The following is a 20,967-nucleotide window of genomic DNA, read 5'->3' as shown; positions in this document are numbered from 1 at the left end:
CCTCTGTATGGGCCATACTTTCCTGGTTCTCTGCATGTCTTGTATTCTTTTTTGTTGTTGAACACTGGATATTTTAAATAGTAAGTATAGAAATTTTGGAAATCACATTCTCCCCTCTCCAGTGTTTTGTTTCTTCAGTGACTTTCTTGGATTAATTCTGTAATATCTGTGTTACTTCTTGTGTGTGACCACTGAAGTCTCTGCTTGGTCAGCTAGTGATTGTTAAGATTCCTTAGATGCCTTGAACCTGTAAGTCTCCCAGCCTTTGCTGAGGGCTGTGTGCAGGGTGGGCATGCTTTCAACACTTTGGCAGGCAGCTTACAGCTCCGCCTTAGTCTTTCCTTTCTGCTTGAGTTTCAGGGTTAGCCAGAGGGGAGAGATTAGATTCTTGGGGCTTCCCTGGCTACCTGTGCAGCCCTGTGCATGTGTGTAGGCTTCTAGATTCCAGGAAAATGTCAGAGCCTTTCAAAGCCCTTTATGGTCATCTTATTCCTAACTTTAAAGTTTTTTGGTCAGTCTCTGTTTAGCCCAGGTTGGTAACACCACCTCAGGCAAGTATTGATAATCAATTGCTGCTGATTGTTTTTGGCAAATGCCTTGGGGATAAGACAATCTGCACAGTTAGCTTTGAGTCAGATCAGATAAAGAAAAAACCCAACCAAAAGTGAGCTGCTAGAAAGGTCGAACAGTGCCAGTTCTCTAGAGATGGAGCTTTTGATGAACTCAAAACCTATTTTGGTCCTCCAGTGGCTACTAGGCTGCTGGGTTTTACATTTTCTGTTGGTTTTCAAGGCTATCTTGAATCTGAGGGGAGGGGCATGAGATTATGGCCAGTTAAAATGATACAAAGCTTGCTCTTCTGAGATCCAGCTGTTTTTCTTGAACACTCCTTGTATTGTTGTAAGCCTTTCATTTCCAAGTTCTGAAAAAGTGGATTTTTACAGTTTTTGCCAGCATTCTCCTTGCTTTCATGCTAGAGATTTTTGGAGGTCCTTACTCCACCATTCCAGAAGTACCCCCTCTCTATACAAATTTTATAATGTAGCACGTTTTTTCATATACTCAAAGTCTCATATCATAGGCAACTGGATCTCAGCCTGTGAGAGGCCCTGATCTCTGTCCAATGCTAATCTTGATTTCAGTTCTGAGAAAGAAAAGTGATCTAGGTTCAGAAGACTTGAGAAATCACAGGGTTTCTTGTCAGATGCTTTTGAGATAATGAAAAGAATAAACGGTGGAAAAGTTTGACCTAATTTTCTGGCCATAAAAATAGAAAAATACAATGGTCTATAAAAAGATAATTGTAAAGACAGTTTCAGTAAATCTAAAGAATAAAAAAGCAAGCTCCCTTTTTCCTGAATTCTAACAACCAAGTTCATATTCTCAGACTCAAGTTCAAAGGCTGGTTCTGCCTCATGACCTTAACCTGAATAAATGATGCAGTCTCTCAGAGCTTGTTTCATCATTTGTAAAATGGAAAGGTTAGGTGATTTAAATAAACTCTTAAATAAGGACTAGATGTTAAAATATGTAATCAGAACATTTAACAAATATATTTAAAAATACAAAGTCCTGTACAAAATTTCTTCTTAGACTGTAAATATTTTTGTAAAAGTTGATTTACCTTTTAACTTAATTTTTTGAATAGTTCAAAAATCACACACACACAAAGGGACAGATCAGAAGTCTTTCTCTCACCCTGGTCCCCTCCACCTGTTCCCTCCTTGGAGGAAACACTTGTTTCCTTTCCTGTCAATATTCTCTTATCCAAATGTGCAAAAATATTAGTATGTACCCTCCTACATTTCATCTTATTTGCAATATGAATGTGAAGTAAGCTGTTATCACCATTTTGTTGATCATAATGGCCAAGTCAGTCAGATGGTCAATTGTACAGCAAGGAACTGGTTAGGACTCCATTGCAGGCTTGCTGATACGAAGGTACCCATGGTTAACCATGTTTTTCTGCCTGGTGGACTTTTTGTGAAATAGGGTAAATCTTTCAGCAAACTCTGTATAGAGCTGTGTTCTTAAAATAAAGTATCTGCCTTTCAGACTGGCGGACCAGACAATGACCGGCTGACTTCTCGTCTGGGGAAACAATATGTCAACATCATGAACATGCTTGTGTTCACACTGCCTGGAACTCCCATAACTTACTACGGGGAAGAAATAGGAATGAGAAATATTTTAGCCACAAATCTCAATGAAACCTATGATGTTGTAAGTTAATATAACTTAACCATGCACCACACCAAATCCTCATTTTTTTGCCAAATCAGAAAACTTACTATTTCTATTCTGCTGCTGAAAATCGTGATTACTTAGCTTTTGTTTCTCACTGTTTGTTAGGCAGTGAGAAATTTCCAGCTTTCTTGATTGGGGAGCTTGTTAAAAATGCTGCTTGCTGAGCCACACAACTGAATTTCTTGTGTAGAGCCCAGGATCTGCATTTCAAAGATGTTTTCCAGCTGATTCTCAGGTGCACTAAAATTTAAGACGCCACGTTTTGAGTTTCGAATGCCCTCTACCTGAAACATGGAGTTAAGAACATTTATTATAGTGCTTGTCTGTATTGCTAGATCTCGCTTGGCCATAACATAAAAGGAAGAATCCTTGTGCTAACAAATGTAATGGACAGACTTAGGCCTGAGAAGTTTAAATTTTGTTTTTTGTTTGAGGCTATGGATCTCACAATTGTGTTGCTGGGCAGATGAAAGACCTTGAAGCTATAATTTGTATGGTTAGCTTTCAATGGTGAGATCCAATTTCCCTAATATTTAGTCACAATGAAACCTTTTCTATTTAAGCTCCTAAATTTGTGTGTGCACTCATGCGATAACCAGGCTAAAAAGGATACAGTCTAGGCTCACCTGTGCATGGCTGCATGCCTGAACTCACCAATCACTGTATCACATTATAATGAGTTTGTAAATGGCACATTTTGAAATCCTACATCACTCATTTTTAGGGAAAAGCAGCAAAGATTCCAAGCATGTATCAATGTTGTTAGTAGTTTATTTACACTCAAGATGTCATTAACTATTTTCCAATTGAAAGTGTAAAACTGGTTTATGTACTGAATATTAAGGCCTTTTCGTTATGAATGCTATGAATTTGAGTACTAGCTGAGAAATATAGGGAATTAAATACTTCTGAAGTAAATCATGGCCAAATTACATTTCTTTTAAATAACCAGACCACTGATTTTTTTCTTTATGGTCTTTTGACATAGGATACTCTTCTCTCAAAGTCACCAATGCAGTGGGACAATAGCTCAAATGCTGGTTTTTCTGAAGGCAATCACACCTGGTTACCCACCAGTTCAGATTACCACACTGTGAATGTTGATGTAAGTATCAATGAAAATTTCATGCTAACTCCAGAACAGGAAATTAGTTCATGTTGCTGACAACATACACTCACCTTGAGTTGTCTAAAACCTTAACTGATGCTCTTTAAATCAATCACATAGACTTCTTTTGCAGTTTTCATTTTTAAGGAGTTTGTAAATCATGTTTTTGTGGAAATACAAACTGGTGCAGAAGTGTACCATCTGAAGTATCATACAGAATACACAACTCTTCATTGGAATGACTTTGAGCTATGAAATATTAAGAACATTTTATGGAGGGCTTCCAGCAAGCCTGCTATCCTTTCTCCATTCCACCCCCCAAAGGAAGGAAAGAAAGTAGGAGATCAATCAATCGAGGGTAAGATTCTTGAGAGCAGGCTGTTTACCTACAGAAACTGAAGCATGAATAATCCCTAAAAGTAGCTGTTCTGGAAAAGCATACCCTTCAGCTTTTGCCTATACTATTTTCTGTTCTCATGGTGATCAACTTAGCCAAGTTCAGCAAACAAATTTCTTAAACAGGAAGGCATTAATTCCAGCAAAGTGCTAAACACATTTCCTTAGACCAGAAAAATGTGAAATGGCTTCAGGTGAGTTTCAGGTGTTTTCACTGGAAAACAATCTGAACTATTTAATGGGGAGAGAAATTACTGGCATCACATGAGGATACAAGTTTTATAGCATCTACTAAGTATTTTGAAAACAATCCCCAGATTATTCTGATACGGAACTTCAGGCAAACCCTCCTGGTTCCCACATCTCCCTGATCCAAGCACCCCAGTGATAACTTTGTTTTTTATGGTCATAGGTCCTTGAAACACAAAAATTGTATATTAACATTTGTGTTTTGGATTAAGTGCACTTACTGATTTTCATTACATCCAAATGTCCAAAATATTCCCATAGGCCAATTTGAATCCAATATGTAAGAAATCCTACATAAAAAAGTACAGCAGCAAAGATGGAAAAATGTAAATGCAAATTAAAATAATGGTCAGATCAGTCAGGTCGTTAAAATGATCATGAGTAATGCTTGGAGGGATGCTAAACCATAATCAAATAACCGGAAGTCCCAGGCAATGCCATTTTAATAAAACACCTCCATAATAGCTCTAGAACAAGGTGAGAATTTAGGTACTTTCTAGAAGATAGAAAGTAAAATTAAGATTACAAAGAAACAAGAGCATAGAAACCATAATCTAAAATACACAGGAGAAAACAGCACTGACAGGTACAGGTGAGAGCACTGCAGGAATTCATCCACCGCTGCAATTGGCTGCCCCAGAATTTGCCTGAGGAAAAAACTCAGGGCCTGTTTGGTGATCATACTCGTGTTGAATGAGTAGAGCAAAGCTTGAAATAGTGTTAAACTTCTACAAGCACAGTCGAAGAAAGAAACGGAGAAGAAAACCTAATTCCCTGGGATGATTCACTGAGGAATGATCTCCAAAGTAAGAGTTTTTACTCCTCAGTTCACAGAGGCCTTAAAAGGAGGGTAGGACCCTAGGTAGCTGGTCACCATTAAACAGGAAAAGAACCCCTACACCCCAAAGACAAACCAGACATACCTCCAAGTTGGCTTCTCACAGTTAGTAGAGGCAGGCAACTGAAGACAGGCAAACAAGGAGTATCAAATACAAAAGGAAATGAATCACCAAAAATCACACTACATTTGAGAAAAATTAAGGCCATGAAAGAGAAACACCATTCCTAACAAAACATTGTAGAAAGCGAAGAAAATGTAACATAAGACTTCATTATTAGTAAAACTGCTCCCTCCCTGAGAGACTATTGTTTTATGTAGCCCTTGTTTTATGTAGCACTCTTTTAAAGAAGTGATTAGGTATCTTAGAAATATGAAAATATTGTCAAAATAAACAATAAAATAGAAGTTCTAATTAGTGTGCTGGAAAACTGACTCAAGGGTTTACCCCAAAGTGTACTGTAAAAAGACAAAGAAGTTTTTTCTTTTTAGAACACAACATGATTATATTTTAATACACGATCAAAATACGAAACACCATAGTAAATTGATAGCAATAATAAAGGGCTTTTCATTTGCATTGCATGTAACAAAAGACATTGATATTCCAAGGGAAATGGAAAACAAAAAGGCAAAGAAGTTAACAGTATAAAGAGAAAATTTTTGATATGTGGAGAATAAATCTAGAAATTCCAACATATAACAAAAAACAAATTCTAGAAAAGAACAGAGACTAATAAAGAGAAAACCTAAAAATATACAGAAAGAAACCAAACTCGGAAGTAGATTGCCTGAGAAAAGGACTGAAGATTGGACTGTCATCAGACTTCTCAACTCGATACTAAAACACATTAGAACTTTACCTTCAAAGTTGTAATGGAAACTTGATTCTAAACAAAGAATCCTATATCCATTCAAACTAGCATTCAGGAGCAAAACAGAGATGGAAAAGCAAGGACCCAAATTTTACCATATATAGCCAGTTTCTGAAAGAGAAATTGGGGACTCCAACAAAACCAAAAAGGAATCTAAAAGGTGGACATGATGTATAAAACATAGTGAGGAAAGGAACCAACAAAACTTAAGGATGAATAATTTTTGATACATAATGTAAAATAAGGTATTCTGGAGTAAAAATCTTAGTGATTTCTTTCTATTTGGGAAGTGGTGGCAGGGAGGGTGTGTGTGTGTGTTTGAGTGAGCAAAGGCACATGTGCGCAGGCTAATGCACTTTACAAGGATGGAAACAGTAACTCACTCTAGATTTGAGCTGTCCAGTAGCCACTAACCACTGTGACTACTAAAACAGAATTAAAAGTTCAGTTCCTGTTTCACACTAGCAACATTTCAAGTGCTCAGTAGCTAGTGGCTACCATATTGTACAGCACAGAAACAGAACTTTTGGCACTGCAGGAAGTTCTACTGGACAGCACTGCTCTGTATGTTGAAAAACATATGTTTTAAATGGTTATTACAGTTTTAAGGGTAACCATCAGAAGAAAAGACACAAATGTGTAATTTTTGAACGATACTGGAAGGAAAAAAATTACATAAAGAAAACCAATTGATCCAATAAAAAGCTAAAAAGGAAGAAAATAAAACATTAGTACAACTAAAATAAAACATTAGTACAACTAAAATAAAAAATAAGGCTACAGGATTATGTCTAAACATATGGTAATCACAGATATGAATGGGTTAAATTCACCTATTAAAAGATATAAACTCTTAGATTAGAAAACAAAGAAAATCTGACATAAGAGATATAGCTAAAACAAAAGGACAGAGAAAGAACTAAAATAAAGATATTACAGGCAAATGCTAACAAAAACAAACCTTGCCACCTGGCTGTAGCTTTCAAAACAAAAAAATGCACCATACCCTTTAATTTAGTAATTTCATTCCTAGATATCTGTATCTAGGAATACTTGCACATGTGGAAAATTCAAGGATCTCTACTGCAGCACTGTTTTTTTAAAAGAAATATAAATTTATATAACATTTTTAACCTATCCAATTGGTATTTTTTTTTAACATCTTTATTGGAGTATAATTGCTTTACAGTGGTGTGTTAGTTTCTGCTTTATAACAAAGTGAATCAGTTATACATATACATATATCCCCGTATCTCCTCCCTCTTACGTCTTCCTCCCACCCTCCCTATCCCACCCCTCTAGGTGGTCACAAAGCACCGAGCTGATCTCCCTGTGCTATGCGGCTGCTTCCCACTAGCTATCTATTTTACATTTGGTAGTATATATAAGTCCATGCCAATCTCTCACTTCTTCCCAGCTTACCCTTCTCCCTCCCCGTGTCCTCAAGTCCATTCTCTACGTCTGCATCTTTATTCCTGTCCTGCCCCTAGGTTCTTCAGAACCATTTTTTATTTTTTTAGATTCCATATATATGTGTTAGCATATGGTATTTATTTTTCTTTCTGACTTACTTCACTGTGTATGACAGTCTCTAGGTCCATCCACCTCAGTACAAATAACTCCATTTCGTTTCTTTTTATGGCTGAGTAATATTCCATTGTATGTATGTGCCACATCTTTATCCATTCATCTGTCAATGGACACATAGGTTGCTTCCATGTCCTGGCTATTGTAAATAGAGCTGCAATGAACGTTGTGGTACATGACTCTTTTTGAATTATGGTTTTCTCAGGGTATATGCCCAGTAGTGGGATTGTGGAGCACTGTTCTTAATAGCAGAAGACTCTGGAAATGATTTATATATTTCGTCAATAGAAAGCCAGTTGAATCAATTATGGTTAATCTATATGAGAGACAAGTATGCAGCTGTGAAAAAGAATGAGGGAGTTCTCTGTGCATTGATAAGAGACCACCTCTAACATGTACTAAATAATTAAAAAAACAGCGTACATAATGGTAACATGCCACTATTTGTGTAAACAAGGGAAAAGTATGTCTACCTATGTCTGCATAGGCACAGAATGTATTTCATATGAAACATAAAATGAAAGAATATAAACAATTATAGCGTCTATCTCTGGGAGAGAAAATGGGAAGCTAGGGGATAGTGTTGAAGAAAACCATTTATATATTATTCTTATAATTGAATTTTATATTGTATGCATGCAATTTTCTATTTAAAAAAATATAGTTACAAAAAGCAGGTGTGGAAATATTTAATAGCAGACAAAATAGAATTCAATATGAAAAGCATGAGACAAAGGTGATTTTCAAAAACTGATGAAAGAACATTCCCCTATAAATCATGAATCTATGCATCTAACAATACCTTCAAAATGTATAAAACAAGTACTATGAGAAATGCAATTAAAGACTGATAAATCAACAATTACAGAGAGACACTTCAACATACTTCTAGAAAGTGGTAAATGAAGTAGACAAAAATAATAGTTAACACTTACTGGGCACTTCTTATGTGAGTGGCACTGAAGTATGCTTTTTCATGCATTATCTAAGGCTATAGAAAACGTTAGTAGTAATTTGACAAGTCATATACATATACCATATACATGTACCATAAACACCTTTGTACCTGATAAACACAGAATAAACATTTTTTTCAGACATTCATTAGATATTCACTAAACACCACACATTACGCACCTGCCCCAACCACCCACCAGTACCTCTGAGGTCAACATGGCTGGCAAGACTACAATGAAATGAATGCTATCACTGATTTGGCAACAGCTTTTATGAAGACAAATTTGGCATTATGTATCAAGTATCCATACTCCTTGACATAATAATTGTTTTTCTGATATTTATATCTTAAATAAATAATCCAAATATGGGGGAAGCATATTAGAAACTTGAATGTCAAAATGAAAGGGAATGATTAAGTATCGTATAACTATTCATTAGAATATTATTCTGCCATTAAAATGACATTTAATATAACAAGATGCTTAAAATGTTAAAGGAAAACAAGAAAAGTACATTAAATTATGTATATTTTATACAGCTGTTAAAATTAACCCCAATCTTCTTTAATGGGCATATTTTAACTTTCACTTTAGGCAGCATTTTGCTTTGCATCCGTTTCTGCAATTTTCTGTTCATAATTAGCATCTGTTAATGTTACACCAACCTACACATTATTCTACAGAAGAGAACAGAGAAGCTCCAGTTCACCAGAGGTGCTCGGAGTCCATGGCCATGATGGCTGCTTTTCTGCCAGTTAAATATAGCATAAAGGGACTTTCTTTAGGCAAGTTAAATATCCATTAACTTAAACACGGACATTTAGTGGAGTCAAATTTGGCCTCTACATCAGCTCTGGCCAAGATGTAGCAGAGAACTGTGCACGCAGCAGTCACTCCCAGACAAGGTGAAACCCTGAATTTGTAGTTTCTATCGGTAGTTAAATAAACTATTCTTACCTACTTATTAATACTTAAAAGTTGGTAGTTGTTTTAAGGGTTAAAATAGAAGCAAGTTTTCTGGGGAAATAATTCCTTATTTGATACTCTTAGAATCAAACATTTATGTGAATATTCTTTTTTAAAAAAAATAGGTCCAAAAGACTCAGCCCAGATCAGCACTGAAGTTATATCAAGAATTAAGTCTGCTTCATGCCAATGAGCTGCTCCTCAGCAGGGGCTGGTTTTGCTACTTGAGGAATGACAACCACTCTGTTGTGTACACAAGAGAGCTGGACGGCATAGACAGAGTCTTCCTCATGGTTCTGAATTTTGGAGAATTATCACCGCTAAATCTAAAGGAAATGATTTCAGATATTCCCACAAGAGTAAGGATAAGGTTAAGTACCAATTCTGCCTACAAAGGCCGTGAAGTTGATACGCATGCCATTACACTGGACAAAGGAGAAGGACTCATCCTTGAATACAACACGAGGAATCTCCTTCATCACCAAACAGCATTCCAAGATAGATGTTTTGTTTCCAACCGGGCATGCTATTCCAGTGTATTGAACATACTGTACAGCTTGTGTTAGGCACCTCTGTGAAAGAGATGGCGACGCTGGCATTCTGTTCTATTGTAAGCATTTGCAGTAACTTCACGTACAGCAGCATGCTGCTGGGTGAACTTTATGATCGGTAATTCTTAGATATTTCTGTAGCTTGAGTGAAACTGCTTTAGGATAGGTTCTCAAATGTTTTTCAAGAATAATAAAGTGTTTAAAAGAAAATTATCCCTTGCAGGAACTTGTAATTTTTTTGAGTTAGCATCAATAAGAGATGATCAGAGCACCTTAGGACTCCAGAATATTAGAGAGATCTAATGAATTTTAATGTGAGGAATATCATCTTCTTCCATAAAATGCAGGTACAGAAACTGGAGGATGACTTAACTGCTAGAGTATCTAAAAATGTTCACTAGCAAAGAAGCAGGACCTTGATTTGTAAACTGTTCAAAGAAAATCAGAGTAAAACAAACCTGTTCTGATGCGGGAAAGGGGAAAGTTCTGCTGTCACCAATCCTTCCTTCACTCCCTTCTCTATGTCCTTCTACAGAGCATGGTTTGAAAACTACTTTCCTAGGTTAAGGGGCGTGTGCATCAATGGAGACAACGGTATAAGCAAGTGAGCTGTATACAAAACAAAATCTGGACAGAGAAGCAAATTTTAAAAATTATTTACTAACTTAAAAAACTCACTTTTGTTAATGTAACTGGAAATATGACTATGAAATACTTCAGTGTGTTTCCAATTTCCACTGAATGCAGCATTTCAGAATTTTAGATATTTCTTAAGATTCTCGAAAACACTGGTGCTGTCAAGTCCAAGTTCCTCATACAGGAATTTAATTTGGGCTGTAATCTAAAAGAAACACATTTAAAAAATTAGACAGAAGGCCTTTGTGGTACAACTCCAGTGTTCAAGTCTCTCCTTGTCCATCCATCTTCACCTAACCCTGAAGTCAGCAATTTATGGCAAAGGTACTTTTTATTTGGCACAGAGGCAGAAGGCTCCCCACAACTGAGATTCAACTACTTTCTCTGACAGAGCTCCTGTATCAAGTACCTTTTCTCTTTATTGACTCTGAGTTCTTCCTTCCCCCTCAGGTCTCAGCCATAGACCTGACAGTTGGTGAAGCAGCCGGCACAAACCCTGCTGTAACCACTGAAAGGCTGAGTACAACACATCACTAATTGGGGATCTGTCAACTTAAAGGGGCTTGATAGCATACCTTTTTGTGAGAATCCTCAATCACATGACTGCCTCCAGGCTGAATATCTAAAATAATATTGGGGGCTTGATAACCTGAAACAGTTAACATATGAAACAATTAGAAGGTTTCGGCCAACTGAGACCCACCCATTTCACCCGGCTCCTTCCAAGCACTATTAAAATAACAGCGAAGCAGAAAGGCATAAGCCACGACCACCACCAACAATGAAGACAGGAGAGTTGGGGAGAGCAGTAGAAAACAAATTCTTGAAACAGGAAAAGCAGGAGGAGGCCCAGAGGCAGAGGAAGCTGGATGGAAGAGACTACAGGGCTACATGGAGAAGGAAGCCAATCGGTCTTACGGAATCTGAGAGCCTTGTGACCTGGAAACACCAACTATAGCAATGAGTGAAAGTGAGATACAGAACTGAATACAGGGCAACTGTCTGGAAACTTGTATGTGAGACCCTCCAACCCTGAGCCCAGAAGGTCCTGGCATGTCTTGGCAAGGAAAAACAGTAAGAGTTCTTGTCTAATAAAATGGAAAGATCTAGAGAAAATTAAAGTTGCTAGTTTGGGCACTGAAGCTGCAGAGCAAAAACTTCAGAATTTGTTTTTAGAGATTCCCAAGAATAACAGCTCAATTAATTTTGTTAAAGAATGAATGATATGATACGGTATGATAGTACACCTCCAAGTTATGTAGATATTTAAATTTACTTTTTTCTTTGTGCGTTGCCTACCTTATTTTAATGCTGTCCTTTGAAAAACAGGCGAGGCAGTTATAGTTATTACATTTGCTTCAAATGGGTAGTTGACACAGGAAAAACTGATTTGTCTAAAATCATGGGTGACTGATTTGGTCTGCAGTACTACTCTGAGCAGTACACTGAAGGTGACAGTCCATGTAGCTACGTCCCCTGCTCCCAGGTGGTCTCCTACCTTCCCCGGTGTCCTTAGCATGCTCCACGATGGCTTCCTTGAGTTTCTCAGTATAGTTTACAATTCCTTTCAGAGGTACACGTTCGTCGTTTTCATAAGCTGTGATGTGAATTGAAGGATAATGCTGAAAGAAAAGAGATGTACAAAGAATTTATATTATTCCTTATGGTCCCTTTCCACCTTATGGATTATGAAAAACAATTACCTCCAATTTCTTTTTCCCTAAGTGCTAGAACTTTTTTTCTCATTTGATATTCTTGAGAGATATGTGGCATCACAATACTAGACTACTTGTTACCTGGAATAACCTTTTCTTGACTAGTGAGACCTTGATCTTATTGAATCTAGTCTCCTGAGCTATTAAGTTGAAACAAACATGGAGTATGAGCAGAGAAGGGGCTGAAAGGTGAGTATTATAAGGAGAAACAATCTAAGGCCTTACTAAATCCCTGCTTTGGCTCGGGTAAATATCCTTTTCATTATTCTCTCTATCACTTCAGCATAGTATATCATAACTGTCTTTCACTACCTTAGGTTTAATGTTTTGATAGGGACAGTAACGTTTTATGTAGTTCTTGTGTTTTTCATCAGATGAAGGATTCCCCCACTCTTCTAATTCTTCTAATGTCAGAGGAAGTGTAGTGTCCATCATGGTGTTGAGAACATCCAAGAAAGGTGCCTTAAAAAAAAAAAAAGCCAGAGAAATTTAAACTTCAATTAATAAACTGGTAAAATGAGTTTCAGAAAAATACTATACTTTATGAATATACATGCTGACATCACAGAACAAAGCTCAAGAAGTTATGTACATTCCCAGGAGCCAGATTTATTAGCCAGTCTGTAACCAAGGTCTGTGATTTATAACTGGCTTTTAAGGTATTCAGACTCCTTAAATGACAAAGGATTTATCTTCCAATTTCCCAATTTTTGCCTTTAGTTTTGTTTCTTTTATTCACATAATAAATGCCACCACCTCACATCCATTAGGCTACTATAAGAAAAAAAAGTGTTGGCAAGGATGTGGACAAACTGGAACAATTGTGCACTGCTGGTGGGCATGTAAAATGGTGCAGAGAGTATGTTGGTTTCTTAAAAAATTAAACTTAGAATTATCATATGATCCAGTAATTCTATTCCTAGGTATATATCCAAAAGAAATGAAAGCAGGGTCTTGAAGAGTACACCCCTGTTCACAGCAGTATTTACAATACCCAAAAGGTGGACATAACCCAAGTGTCCACTGATAGATGAATGGATAAGCAAAATATAAATACAATGATACAATGAAATTCAGCTTTACAAAGAAGGAAAATCTGACACCTGCTACAACACAATAGACCTTGAGAACATTATCTAAGTGAAATAAACCAGTTATAAAAAGACATATATAAAAGAAAAAAAAGACATACAAAACATTGTACGATTCCATTTATATAGGAGGTACCTCAGTGTAGTCAGATTCATAGAAAACTAGAATGGTGGTTCCCAGGGTCCAGAGGAAGGGGAAATTGGGGAGTTGCTATTTAATGGGTACAGAGTTTCAGTTTTGTAAGATGAGGAGTTATGGAAACTGGTTGCACAACAACGTTGAGTGTACTTAACACTACTGAACTGAACACACTTAAAAATGGTTAAGATCGGGGCTTCCCTGGTGGCGCAGTGGTTGAGAGTCCCCCTGCTGATGCAGGGGACGCGGGTTTGTGCCCCGGTCCGGGAGGATCCTGCATGCCGCGGAGTGGCTGGGCCCGTGAGCCATGGCCACTGGGCCTGCGCATCCGGAGCCTGTGCTCCACAGTGGGAGAGGCCACAGCAGTGAGAGGCCCACGTCCCGCAAAAAAAAAAAAAAAAAAAAAAAAAAAAGGTTAAGATGGTAAATTTTATGTTATTTTACCACAATTAAAACTTAAAAATAAGGGCTTTCCTGGTGGCGCAGTGGTTGAGAATGCACCTGCCAATGCAGGGGACATGGGTTCGAGCCCTGGGCCAGGAAGATCCCACATGCTTCTGAGCAACTAAGTCCATGTGCCACAACTACTGAGCCTGCACTCCAGAGCCCATGAGCCACAACTACCGAGCCCACGTGCCACAACTACTGAAGCCCACGTGCCTAGAGCCCGTGCTCCGCAACGAGAAGCCACCACGATGAGAAGCCCACCACTGCAAGGAAGAGTAGCCCCCGCTTGCCACAACTAGAGAAGCCTGCATGCAGCAACGAAGACCCAACGCAGCTAAAAATAAATAAAATAAATTAAAATTTAAAAATAAAACCCCAACTACACATGAATAAACTCAGTTGGACATTTTACATTATAAAAAGGTAATAAATGCTAATTGAAGAAAATCTGAAAATTATCCAAGTTGAAAAAGAATATCACTCATTGGCTTATAACCAGTATTAAAACATTTAATAAAATGGGAGCTGCTTTGTTCATGTAGTTATATGATCTTCTGTTAACATGTTTTGCAGCTTTCTCTTTTATTAACATTAAGCAAATATGGGCAAATGCAATTCTTTTTGGCTTCCTAGCATCTTAGCTCCTTTTCTGCATTTGGAATATCCCTAACCTTACGAGACAGCCTGCCTCTCACTGTAGAGGAGCTAAATGCCAGATAGTTCCTTTCCCAGCTTTCCCTCAGAGTGAGAGTAGCCACATGACTTAGGTTTACCAGTCAGACATAATGGGCTCCAAACTTTGAATGAATTGTGGGATAACTGCGTTACCTCCAATTCTTCACTATTACAAGCAATGTGGGATAAATATTCTTATATATTTCTGATTATTTCCTTTCTGATTTCTTTCTTTTTAAAAAATTTATTTATTTATTTTTGGCTGTGTTGGTTCTTCCTTGCTGCATGCGGGCTATCTCTAGTTGTGGCGAGCGGGGGCTACTCTTCGTTGAGGTGCGCAGGCCTCTTATGGCAGTGGCTTCCTGTTGCAAAGCACGGGCTCTAGGTGCACGGGCTTCAGTAGTTGTGGCACGCAGGCTCAGTAGTTCTGGTGCACAGGCTTAGTTGCTCTGTGGCATGTGGGATCTTCCCGGACCAGGGCTCGAACCCGTGTCCCCTGCACTGGCAGGCGGATTCTTAACCACTGCACCACCAGGGAAGCCCTCCTTTCTGATTTCTGAAAGTCAAAGGTTAGTTGCATTTTCTTTATAATTCTGACATTATTGTCTTTGTGCATAGAGTTTTTTCCCTTCTATACTTAGTATTTCTATTAAAAGACAGATGTACAGATCAGGAATATTTAACAGTTATTTACTTAATACAAGCCCACAGTGTATAGCCCACACCCTTAAAAAAAAAAAAAAACCTGAAAATAATTTACTCTCCATCTTAGTCATTATCTTCTAGAATATCTATTGTAGAAGAACAAAATTTGTCACCCCCAGATTATTTCAAGCTGAAAACAATCAAGGCCCAAAAGACTCAGGAAGAAACTTTGATATTCTCCCTAACAGCCTGAAGAATTTAGATAGAGGGTGTATTACAGGAACATCACCAGATAATAAATATGGACTAGCTGTGGTGGGGAAATGCTTAGAGACCAGAGTCCACTCTGTGTCCCATGGTCTCTGCTAACCCAGCAAACATCTGTTTATCAAACTTTTGCTTTTCCACCTCCATGTGAACTGCCTTCTACCCCTTGAAGTCTTACCCCTAACATCCTCTTTCGTCTTTAGCTGAAGATGGTGTTTAAGGTGAATAACCATGGCCACCATTCTGGTCATTTTGGTGAGTTACTCAGTCTGCTGGGTCTCTTCCATGTATACATGTTATTAAACTTTTGTTTGATTTTTCTCCTGTCAATCTGTCTCATGTCAATTTAATTCTGAGACCAGCCAGAAGAACCTAGAGGGAAGAGGAAAATTTCTTTCTCCCCTACACTAACCAGGAAGCAGAAGAAAGATGGAGGTGAAATGAGCAGCTATAATTTCATAACTTTGGACATCAGGAAAAGACTATAGAGCCTTTTCAGAACAGGAAAAGATATTTCAATTGAAATATAGAAAAATATTCCTAAAGACCATTAATAAGAATAGAGTATGTGAAAACAGAGAGGCCCTAAATCCAGGACTGAAATGTTGATGGGCAAGAAGAGTCAAAGGATTTCACACATTCCAGAGTCAGTGTGCTTGACCTGACTTCCTGGATCTGGTGTTTCGTATATGCTTTGTCTCTTTTCCACCAACTCTAAATGTTCTTACAAATAAAAAATGATCAGTGGGAATAGCCATTAATATCTTTCAGAGGAAATCCTTAAATATCAATAAAGAATACTGTCAGGGAAGTTCTCCCAGAGCTGTAATTCTATGCTTAAAATTTAAAAGCTTTGTTATACTCCTATGCTATGGTAAAACTGTAACAGAAAATTTTTCTTAGAGCATCTATTACTTCACGCCTCCCTATTCTGTAAACCGTAGAGGCAGAGTACTTACCTCCAAAGTCACAGCTCTCAGCAGCTCTGGATTAGAATTACACAATGCTCCCACAAGCACCCCTCCAGCACTGAAAGCAGTCAGGGTTGTTAGACTTGGCTGAGAAAAGCCTTGGCCATGAAGTGTCTTAATGCAAGCCTCTAAGTCAGCAAGGCCATTGAGTTTTTTAGTTAGACGGCCATCAGCATGCCACTGGAGGCCTAACTCACCACCTCCCCTGAAATTAAAGGGCAAAAAAGTTTTAGTGGGGAAAAAATGTAAATGACATATATAGGTCAGGGTCAGCACACTACAGTCTGCGGGTTAAATCTCCCCAGAGGCCTGTTTTTGTATGGCCCTTGAGCTAAGAAGGATTTTTACATTTTTAAAGGTTGGGGAAAAAAATATCAACCAGGAATATGCAACGGAGACCATATGTGGCCTGCAAAGCCTAAAATGTTTACTGTTTTGTTCTTCAGAGAAAAAGTTTGCCAACCCCTGACACAAACAATCAAAAATTGATTCAAGCCTGTGCTGAGACCTGGGCGTGCAGTGGGGGGCAGCAGGCGTGGGGCAGGCATGGGGGCCTCATGGGCCTGGCACTAATGTCTCGCTTTGTGCCTCCCCGACTCCATCCTCTTCCCTGGCGTGCCGGGCCCTGCCAACCCTGCAGGACAGCCCCGACTTCCTCTCAGAGGAGGACCGCGGACTTAGAGCAATAAATGTAGATCTTCAAAGTGATGCTGCTCTACAGGTGGACATTTCTGATGCTCTTAGTAAGAGAGAGAAAGTAAAATTCACTGTTCACACAAAGAGTTCATTGCCAAATTTTAAACAAAATGAGTCTTCTGTTGTTCGACAACACAAGGAACTTATCTGGCTTCATGATTCCTTCATTGAAAGTCAAGACTATGCAGGTTACATTATCCCTCCAAGCACCACCAAGACCCTATTTTGATGCCTCAAGGGAAAACTACAGAAACTTCGAGAAGGGTCTATGACAAAGGAAGAATTCACAAAGATGAAACAGGAGCTGGAAGCTGAGTATATTTGGCAATATTCAAGAAGACCAGGGTGGGAGGGAGGGAGATGCAAGAAGGAAGAGATATGGGAACATATGCATATGTATAACTGATTCACTTTGTTATAAAGCAAACATTGTAAAGCAATTATACCCCAATAAAGATGTTAAAAAAAAAAAAAAAAAGAAGACCGTTGCAGTGCATGAAGTGTTCCTGTGTTGTGTGGCAGCACACCTCATTTTGAGGAAAGATTTAAATTTCTGTGTCTTCCTGGAATATAATCAACATTTGACTGTGCGAGGACAAAATAAAAAAGAGAAACTTGAAGATTTCTTTAAAAATGTGGTTAAATCAGCAGATGAAGTAGTTGTTTCTTGAGTAAAGGATGTAGATGATTTCTTTGAGCATGAACGAACATTCCTTTTAGAATATCATAACCGAGTTAAGGATGCATCTGCTAAATCTGACAGGATGATGAGATCCCACAAAAGCGCTGCAGATGATTACAGTAGAATTGGTTCTTCATTATATGCTTTAGGAACTCAGGTTTCTACATATATGCAAGTTTTTCTTAAAGGTTCAGAACTGTTTGATAAAACCAGAAAAAGTGTCAGCTGATGAGGACCTCAAACTTTCTGACCTTTTAAAATATTACTTAAGAGAATCTCAAGCTAAGGATCTCCTCTATCTAAGATCTAGGTCACCACTGGATTATGAAAATGGTAATAAAGCACTGGATAAAGCAAGAGTGAAAAATAAAGGTGTTCTGTAGGAAGAAACGTCCCAACAATTATGCCGTCAGAAATTTGAAAAAATATCTGTATCTGTAAAACAAGAACGTAGAGATTTTAAGACAAGAAGAGTTGCTGCATTCAGAAAAAATGACTGGAACTGGCAGAGTCAGAACTGAAACATGCAAAGGTAGTGTCATATTAAAGATTTAATAATTTAAGTGACATAATTTAGTAATGAGTCAGTCATGAAACCTTACTCTAATTTTAAAAATAGAGAATCTTAGAAATAAGAGGGATTTTAAAGATCATCTAATTTAAACAATAATATCTATTATAATAGATCTAATGGTTAGCTTTGCAAGACTCTAGTACCTAATATGGAAAAACAGTATCATTTTTTGACTAGTTGTTAAATAAATCTTCCTTAAAAAAAAACAAAACTGACTCAACAAATATGCTTTGAGTGCCTGCTTACTGTTTACCAGACATTGTGCTAAATGCAGGCCTTAAAAATATAAAAAAGTAGAATCCTCTGTCCTGGAGGTCATAATTTTGCGGGGAAAGAGAACAGCTACCAAGCAATGTGGTTGCTGCTATAACAGAACCAGAACCAGAGGAGAGAACATCCACCTGTCAGGTTAGGGGTATATATAGGAGTCAGGAACATGAATGCTTTAAGGAGGTGATATCTAAGCTGAGTCTTGAAGGAAGAATGTGAGTTCCCACTAGGGCAAAGAAAGGGAAGGCATCAAGACACAGCATGTGCAAAGGCACAGAGGGGAAAGACGTTGTCATTTGAAAGCATGTAGCGAGGCTGGATGTGCAGGATGTGCATGTCTGGAGAGCAGGACATGTTTGGGAAGCGATGACAGATGCCACTACAAAGATAAGCCAAATCATTAGGACGTTAAATACTGCACTGAGGTATTTGGATTTTATTGTGGAGATGGGGAAGTGGTAAAGAATTTTAAGCAGAAACATATAATACTAATTGTGTCCTGAAAACAGCTTAAATAAAATGGAAGTTAGAGTGGAAAAAAGGGAGTCCAGCTTAAGAGGCTATTTTAGAAAAACCCAAATTCATGAGAATTAAATGGAAATAATAATGTAACTAAGAAAGTACAGTGCTTAGTTTATCTATTCTAAAAATCCTAAAAATCTGGTGTAAAATCCAGAAAATCTACCCTTTTGCTTTTGGGATTAATTAATATGTTACTGAATCAGGTTCTACTAGCACAGGTTTAAGAATACACAAATTCAACAATACAAATGAGAAAATAAACTTCTGCTCCCCAATATACTGTTATTTTGAACATGTGACAATACTCCAGTACTCACATTCCAGGCAAAATGTGTTGACTCACCGAACGTGACAATATGCTAATATCCATCCATCGTCCACCAACACCCGCCTTTCAGGCCTGAAATTCATTTTCAAATCCATTCCATAAGCTCCATATACATGTACCAGGAGAGGTTTCTTCTGCAAGTCTTCAGAATCCGTTTTATGGAAAATAGTCATTGGCACTAATTTTCCATCCTGGAAATGAAGATTTACTATGCAGGTAAAGAAGTCTTCTCAAACAGTTTTAACCCCAATTTTATGTGCTGCTTATTGATGTTGAGCACCAACTTCATTTAATTAAGACAAAAGAGTTACGGTCTCTAAAAATCCCTCAGGTCCTTAATTTTCAGCTACTCTGCTGACCTATAATAGTAACTAGAAAGGAACAGCAAGAGTCTGGCTTGAAAACAGTTTATGAAATGTAGCTTTTCAGGACAGTAAAGTGACTTTAAAGAGTTCTTCACTACTCAGTATAACAATTTTCTTTTTCACAACAAGCCAAAATACCTATCAAGGTTAGATATACTAGCACGGTATTCTTCCTATACCTCAGGTTACATACGGGCATTTCTCATCTTTGAATATATACAAATATGCTAATTAAAGAAGTTTTAACAACTCAATTTTCTGTACTCAATAGTCAGAATTCTCAATCATTAAAACCTGAAATCTCTTACTGACCTAACACCCACCCACATCCTCTTCAAAGACCTATTTATTTTTAAAATGTTTAAAAGCAGTTTAAGTTTTATAAATTTTAACATCTAAATTATTTTTAGGGCAAATAACTATACTCCAGTGTAGTTCACACTCAACTGACTTCCTTTCATAGAAAAAGGGTAGAAAATGTTGGTTCTCACCCTGCTTACAGAAACTTAATGAAAAAGCACTAGTTTACATAAGGAAAATAATATAACCAGGCCACTCTCCCTATTTTTTTCATTCCCATTTTGAAAACTTCACTTTGGGGCACTAGAGTGTTATCAAATAAGGAAGAACTCTTCCTCTCATTATTATACCTGTTATGACAGTGTAACTGAATTTTCACCGTAACTGAATTTTCACTTCTCAGTAAGATTCATTCTTATAAAATGATGCAGATTTATTTCTATAAAATAATCTTGTTGTGTTCATCTTCCTGCCTCCTACCTAACTTCACTTAAACAAGCAGAGAAAAGCTTGTTGGTTGAAAACTTATGAAAAGGAAGAGGTAAGGATGGTAGCAAGTCCCGTGATGGCCTGAATCCCTGAGTTCATCAGCAGTGCAAAAATGCCTGTAGTTACAGCAGCTTCCCTTTAGCAGTTGTTTCCTTCTTCCCTAAGGTACGAAGAATCCCTTGGCTCTCCAAAAGCTTAGCTTCACTGTTCTTTCCATTTGGGGTAAAATTACAACATTTTGGGAGACTGGTATAAATCCCATCTTTGTAAAACAAAACAAAGCCTAAACATATGTATTTTGTTGACAAAACCCCAAAATCTGGAAGGTGATAATGTATTAACAATGATTATTTCTATGCAGTACAGCAAATAGGACTGA

General features: G+C 37.7%; 2 protein-coding genes and 1 pseudogene across 5 annotated transcripts in view; 2 read left to right on the top strand and 1 right to left on the bottom strand.

Annotated features, from left to right (window-relative positions):
- Window positions 1-10,504, top strand: part of SLC3A1 (solute carrier family 3 member 1) — a 37,004-nt gene extending 26,500 nt beyond the window's left edge. The window contains exons 10-12 of the mRNA XM_060026699.1: window positions 2,056-2,223; window positions 3,236-3,352; window positions 9,351-10,504. Of these exons, the coding sequence (XP_059882682.1) occupies window positions 2,056-2,223; window positions 3,236-3,352; window positions 9,351-9,791 (726 nt within the window). The 3' untranslated portion in view covers window positions 9,792-10,504. The remainder of the gene's footprint in view (window positions 1-2,055; window positions 2,224-3,235; window positions 3,353-9,350) is intronic.
- PREPL (prolyl endopeptidase like) overlaps window positions 10,485-20,967 on the bottom strand; it is a 54,131-nt gene continuing 43,648 nt past the window's right edge. For all 4 annotated transcript variants that reach the window (XM_060026694.1, XM_060026696.1, XM_060026698.1 and 1 more), the window contains 6 exons: window positions 19,450-19,625; window positions 16,351-16,567; window positions 12,440-12,589; window positions 11,911-12,034; window positions 10,988-11,061; window positions 10,485-10,617 (listed from right to left, as the gene is read on the bottom strand). In XM_060026694.1, coding sequence (XP_059882677.1) covers window positions 10,528-10,617; window positions 10,988-11,061; window positions 11,911-12,034; window positions 12,440-12,589; window positions 16,351-16,567; window positions 19,450-19,625 — 831 coding nt within the window. In that variant the 3' untranslated portion in view covers window positions 10,485-10,527. The remainder of the gene's footprint in view (window positions 10,618-10,987; window positions 11,062-11,910; window positions 12,035-12,439; window positions 12,590-16,350; window positions 16,568-19,449; window positions 19,626-20,967) is intronic.
- On the top strand, window positions 17,233-18,724 carry LOC132434937 (sorting nexin-6-like; annotated as a pseudogene).

Source organism: Delphinus delphis, chromosome 12 (genome assembly GCF_949987515.2).
Source record: "Delphinus delphis chromosome 12, mDelDel1.2, whole genome shotgun sequence".
Lineage (NCBI taxonomy): Eukaryota > Metazoa > Chordata > Mammalia > Artiodactyla > Delphinidae > Delphinus > Delphinus delphis.
The sequence above is the reverse complement of the archived record's forward strand: the minus strand, read 5'-3'. Positions and strand labels throughout refer to the sequence as shown.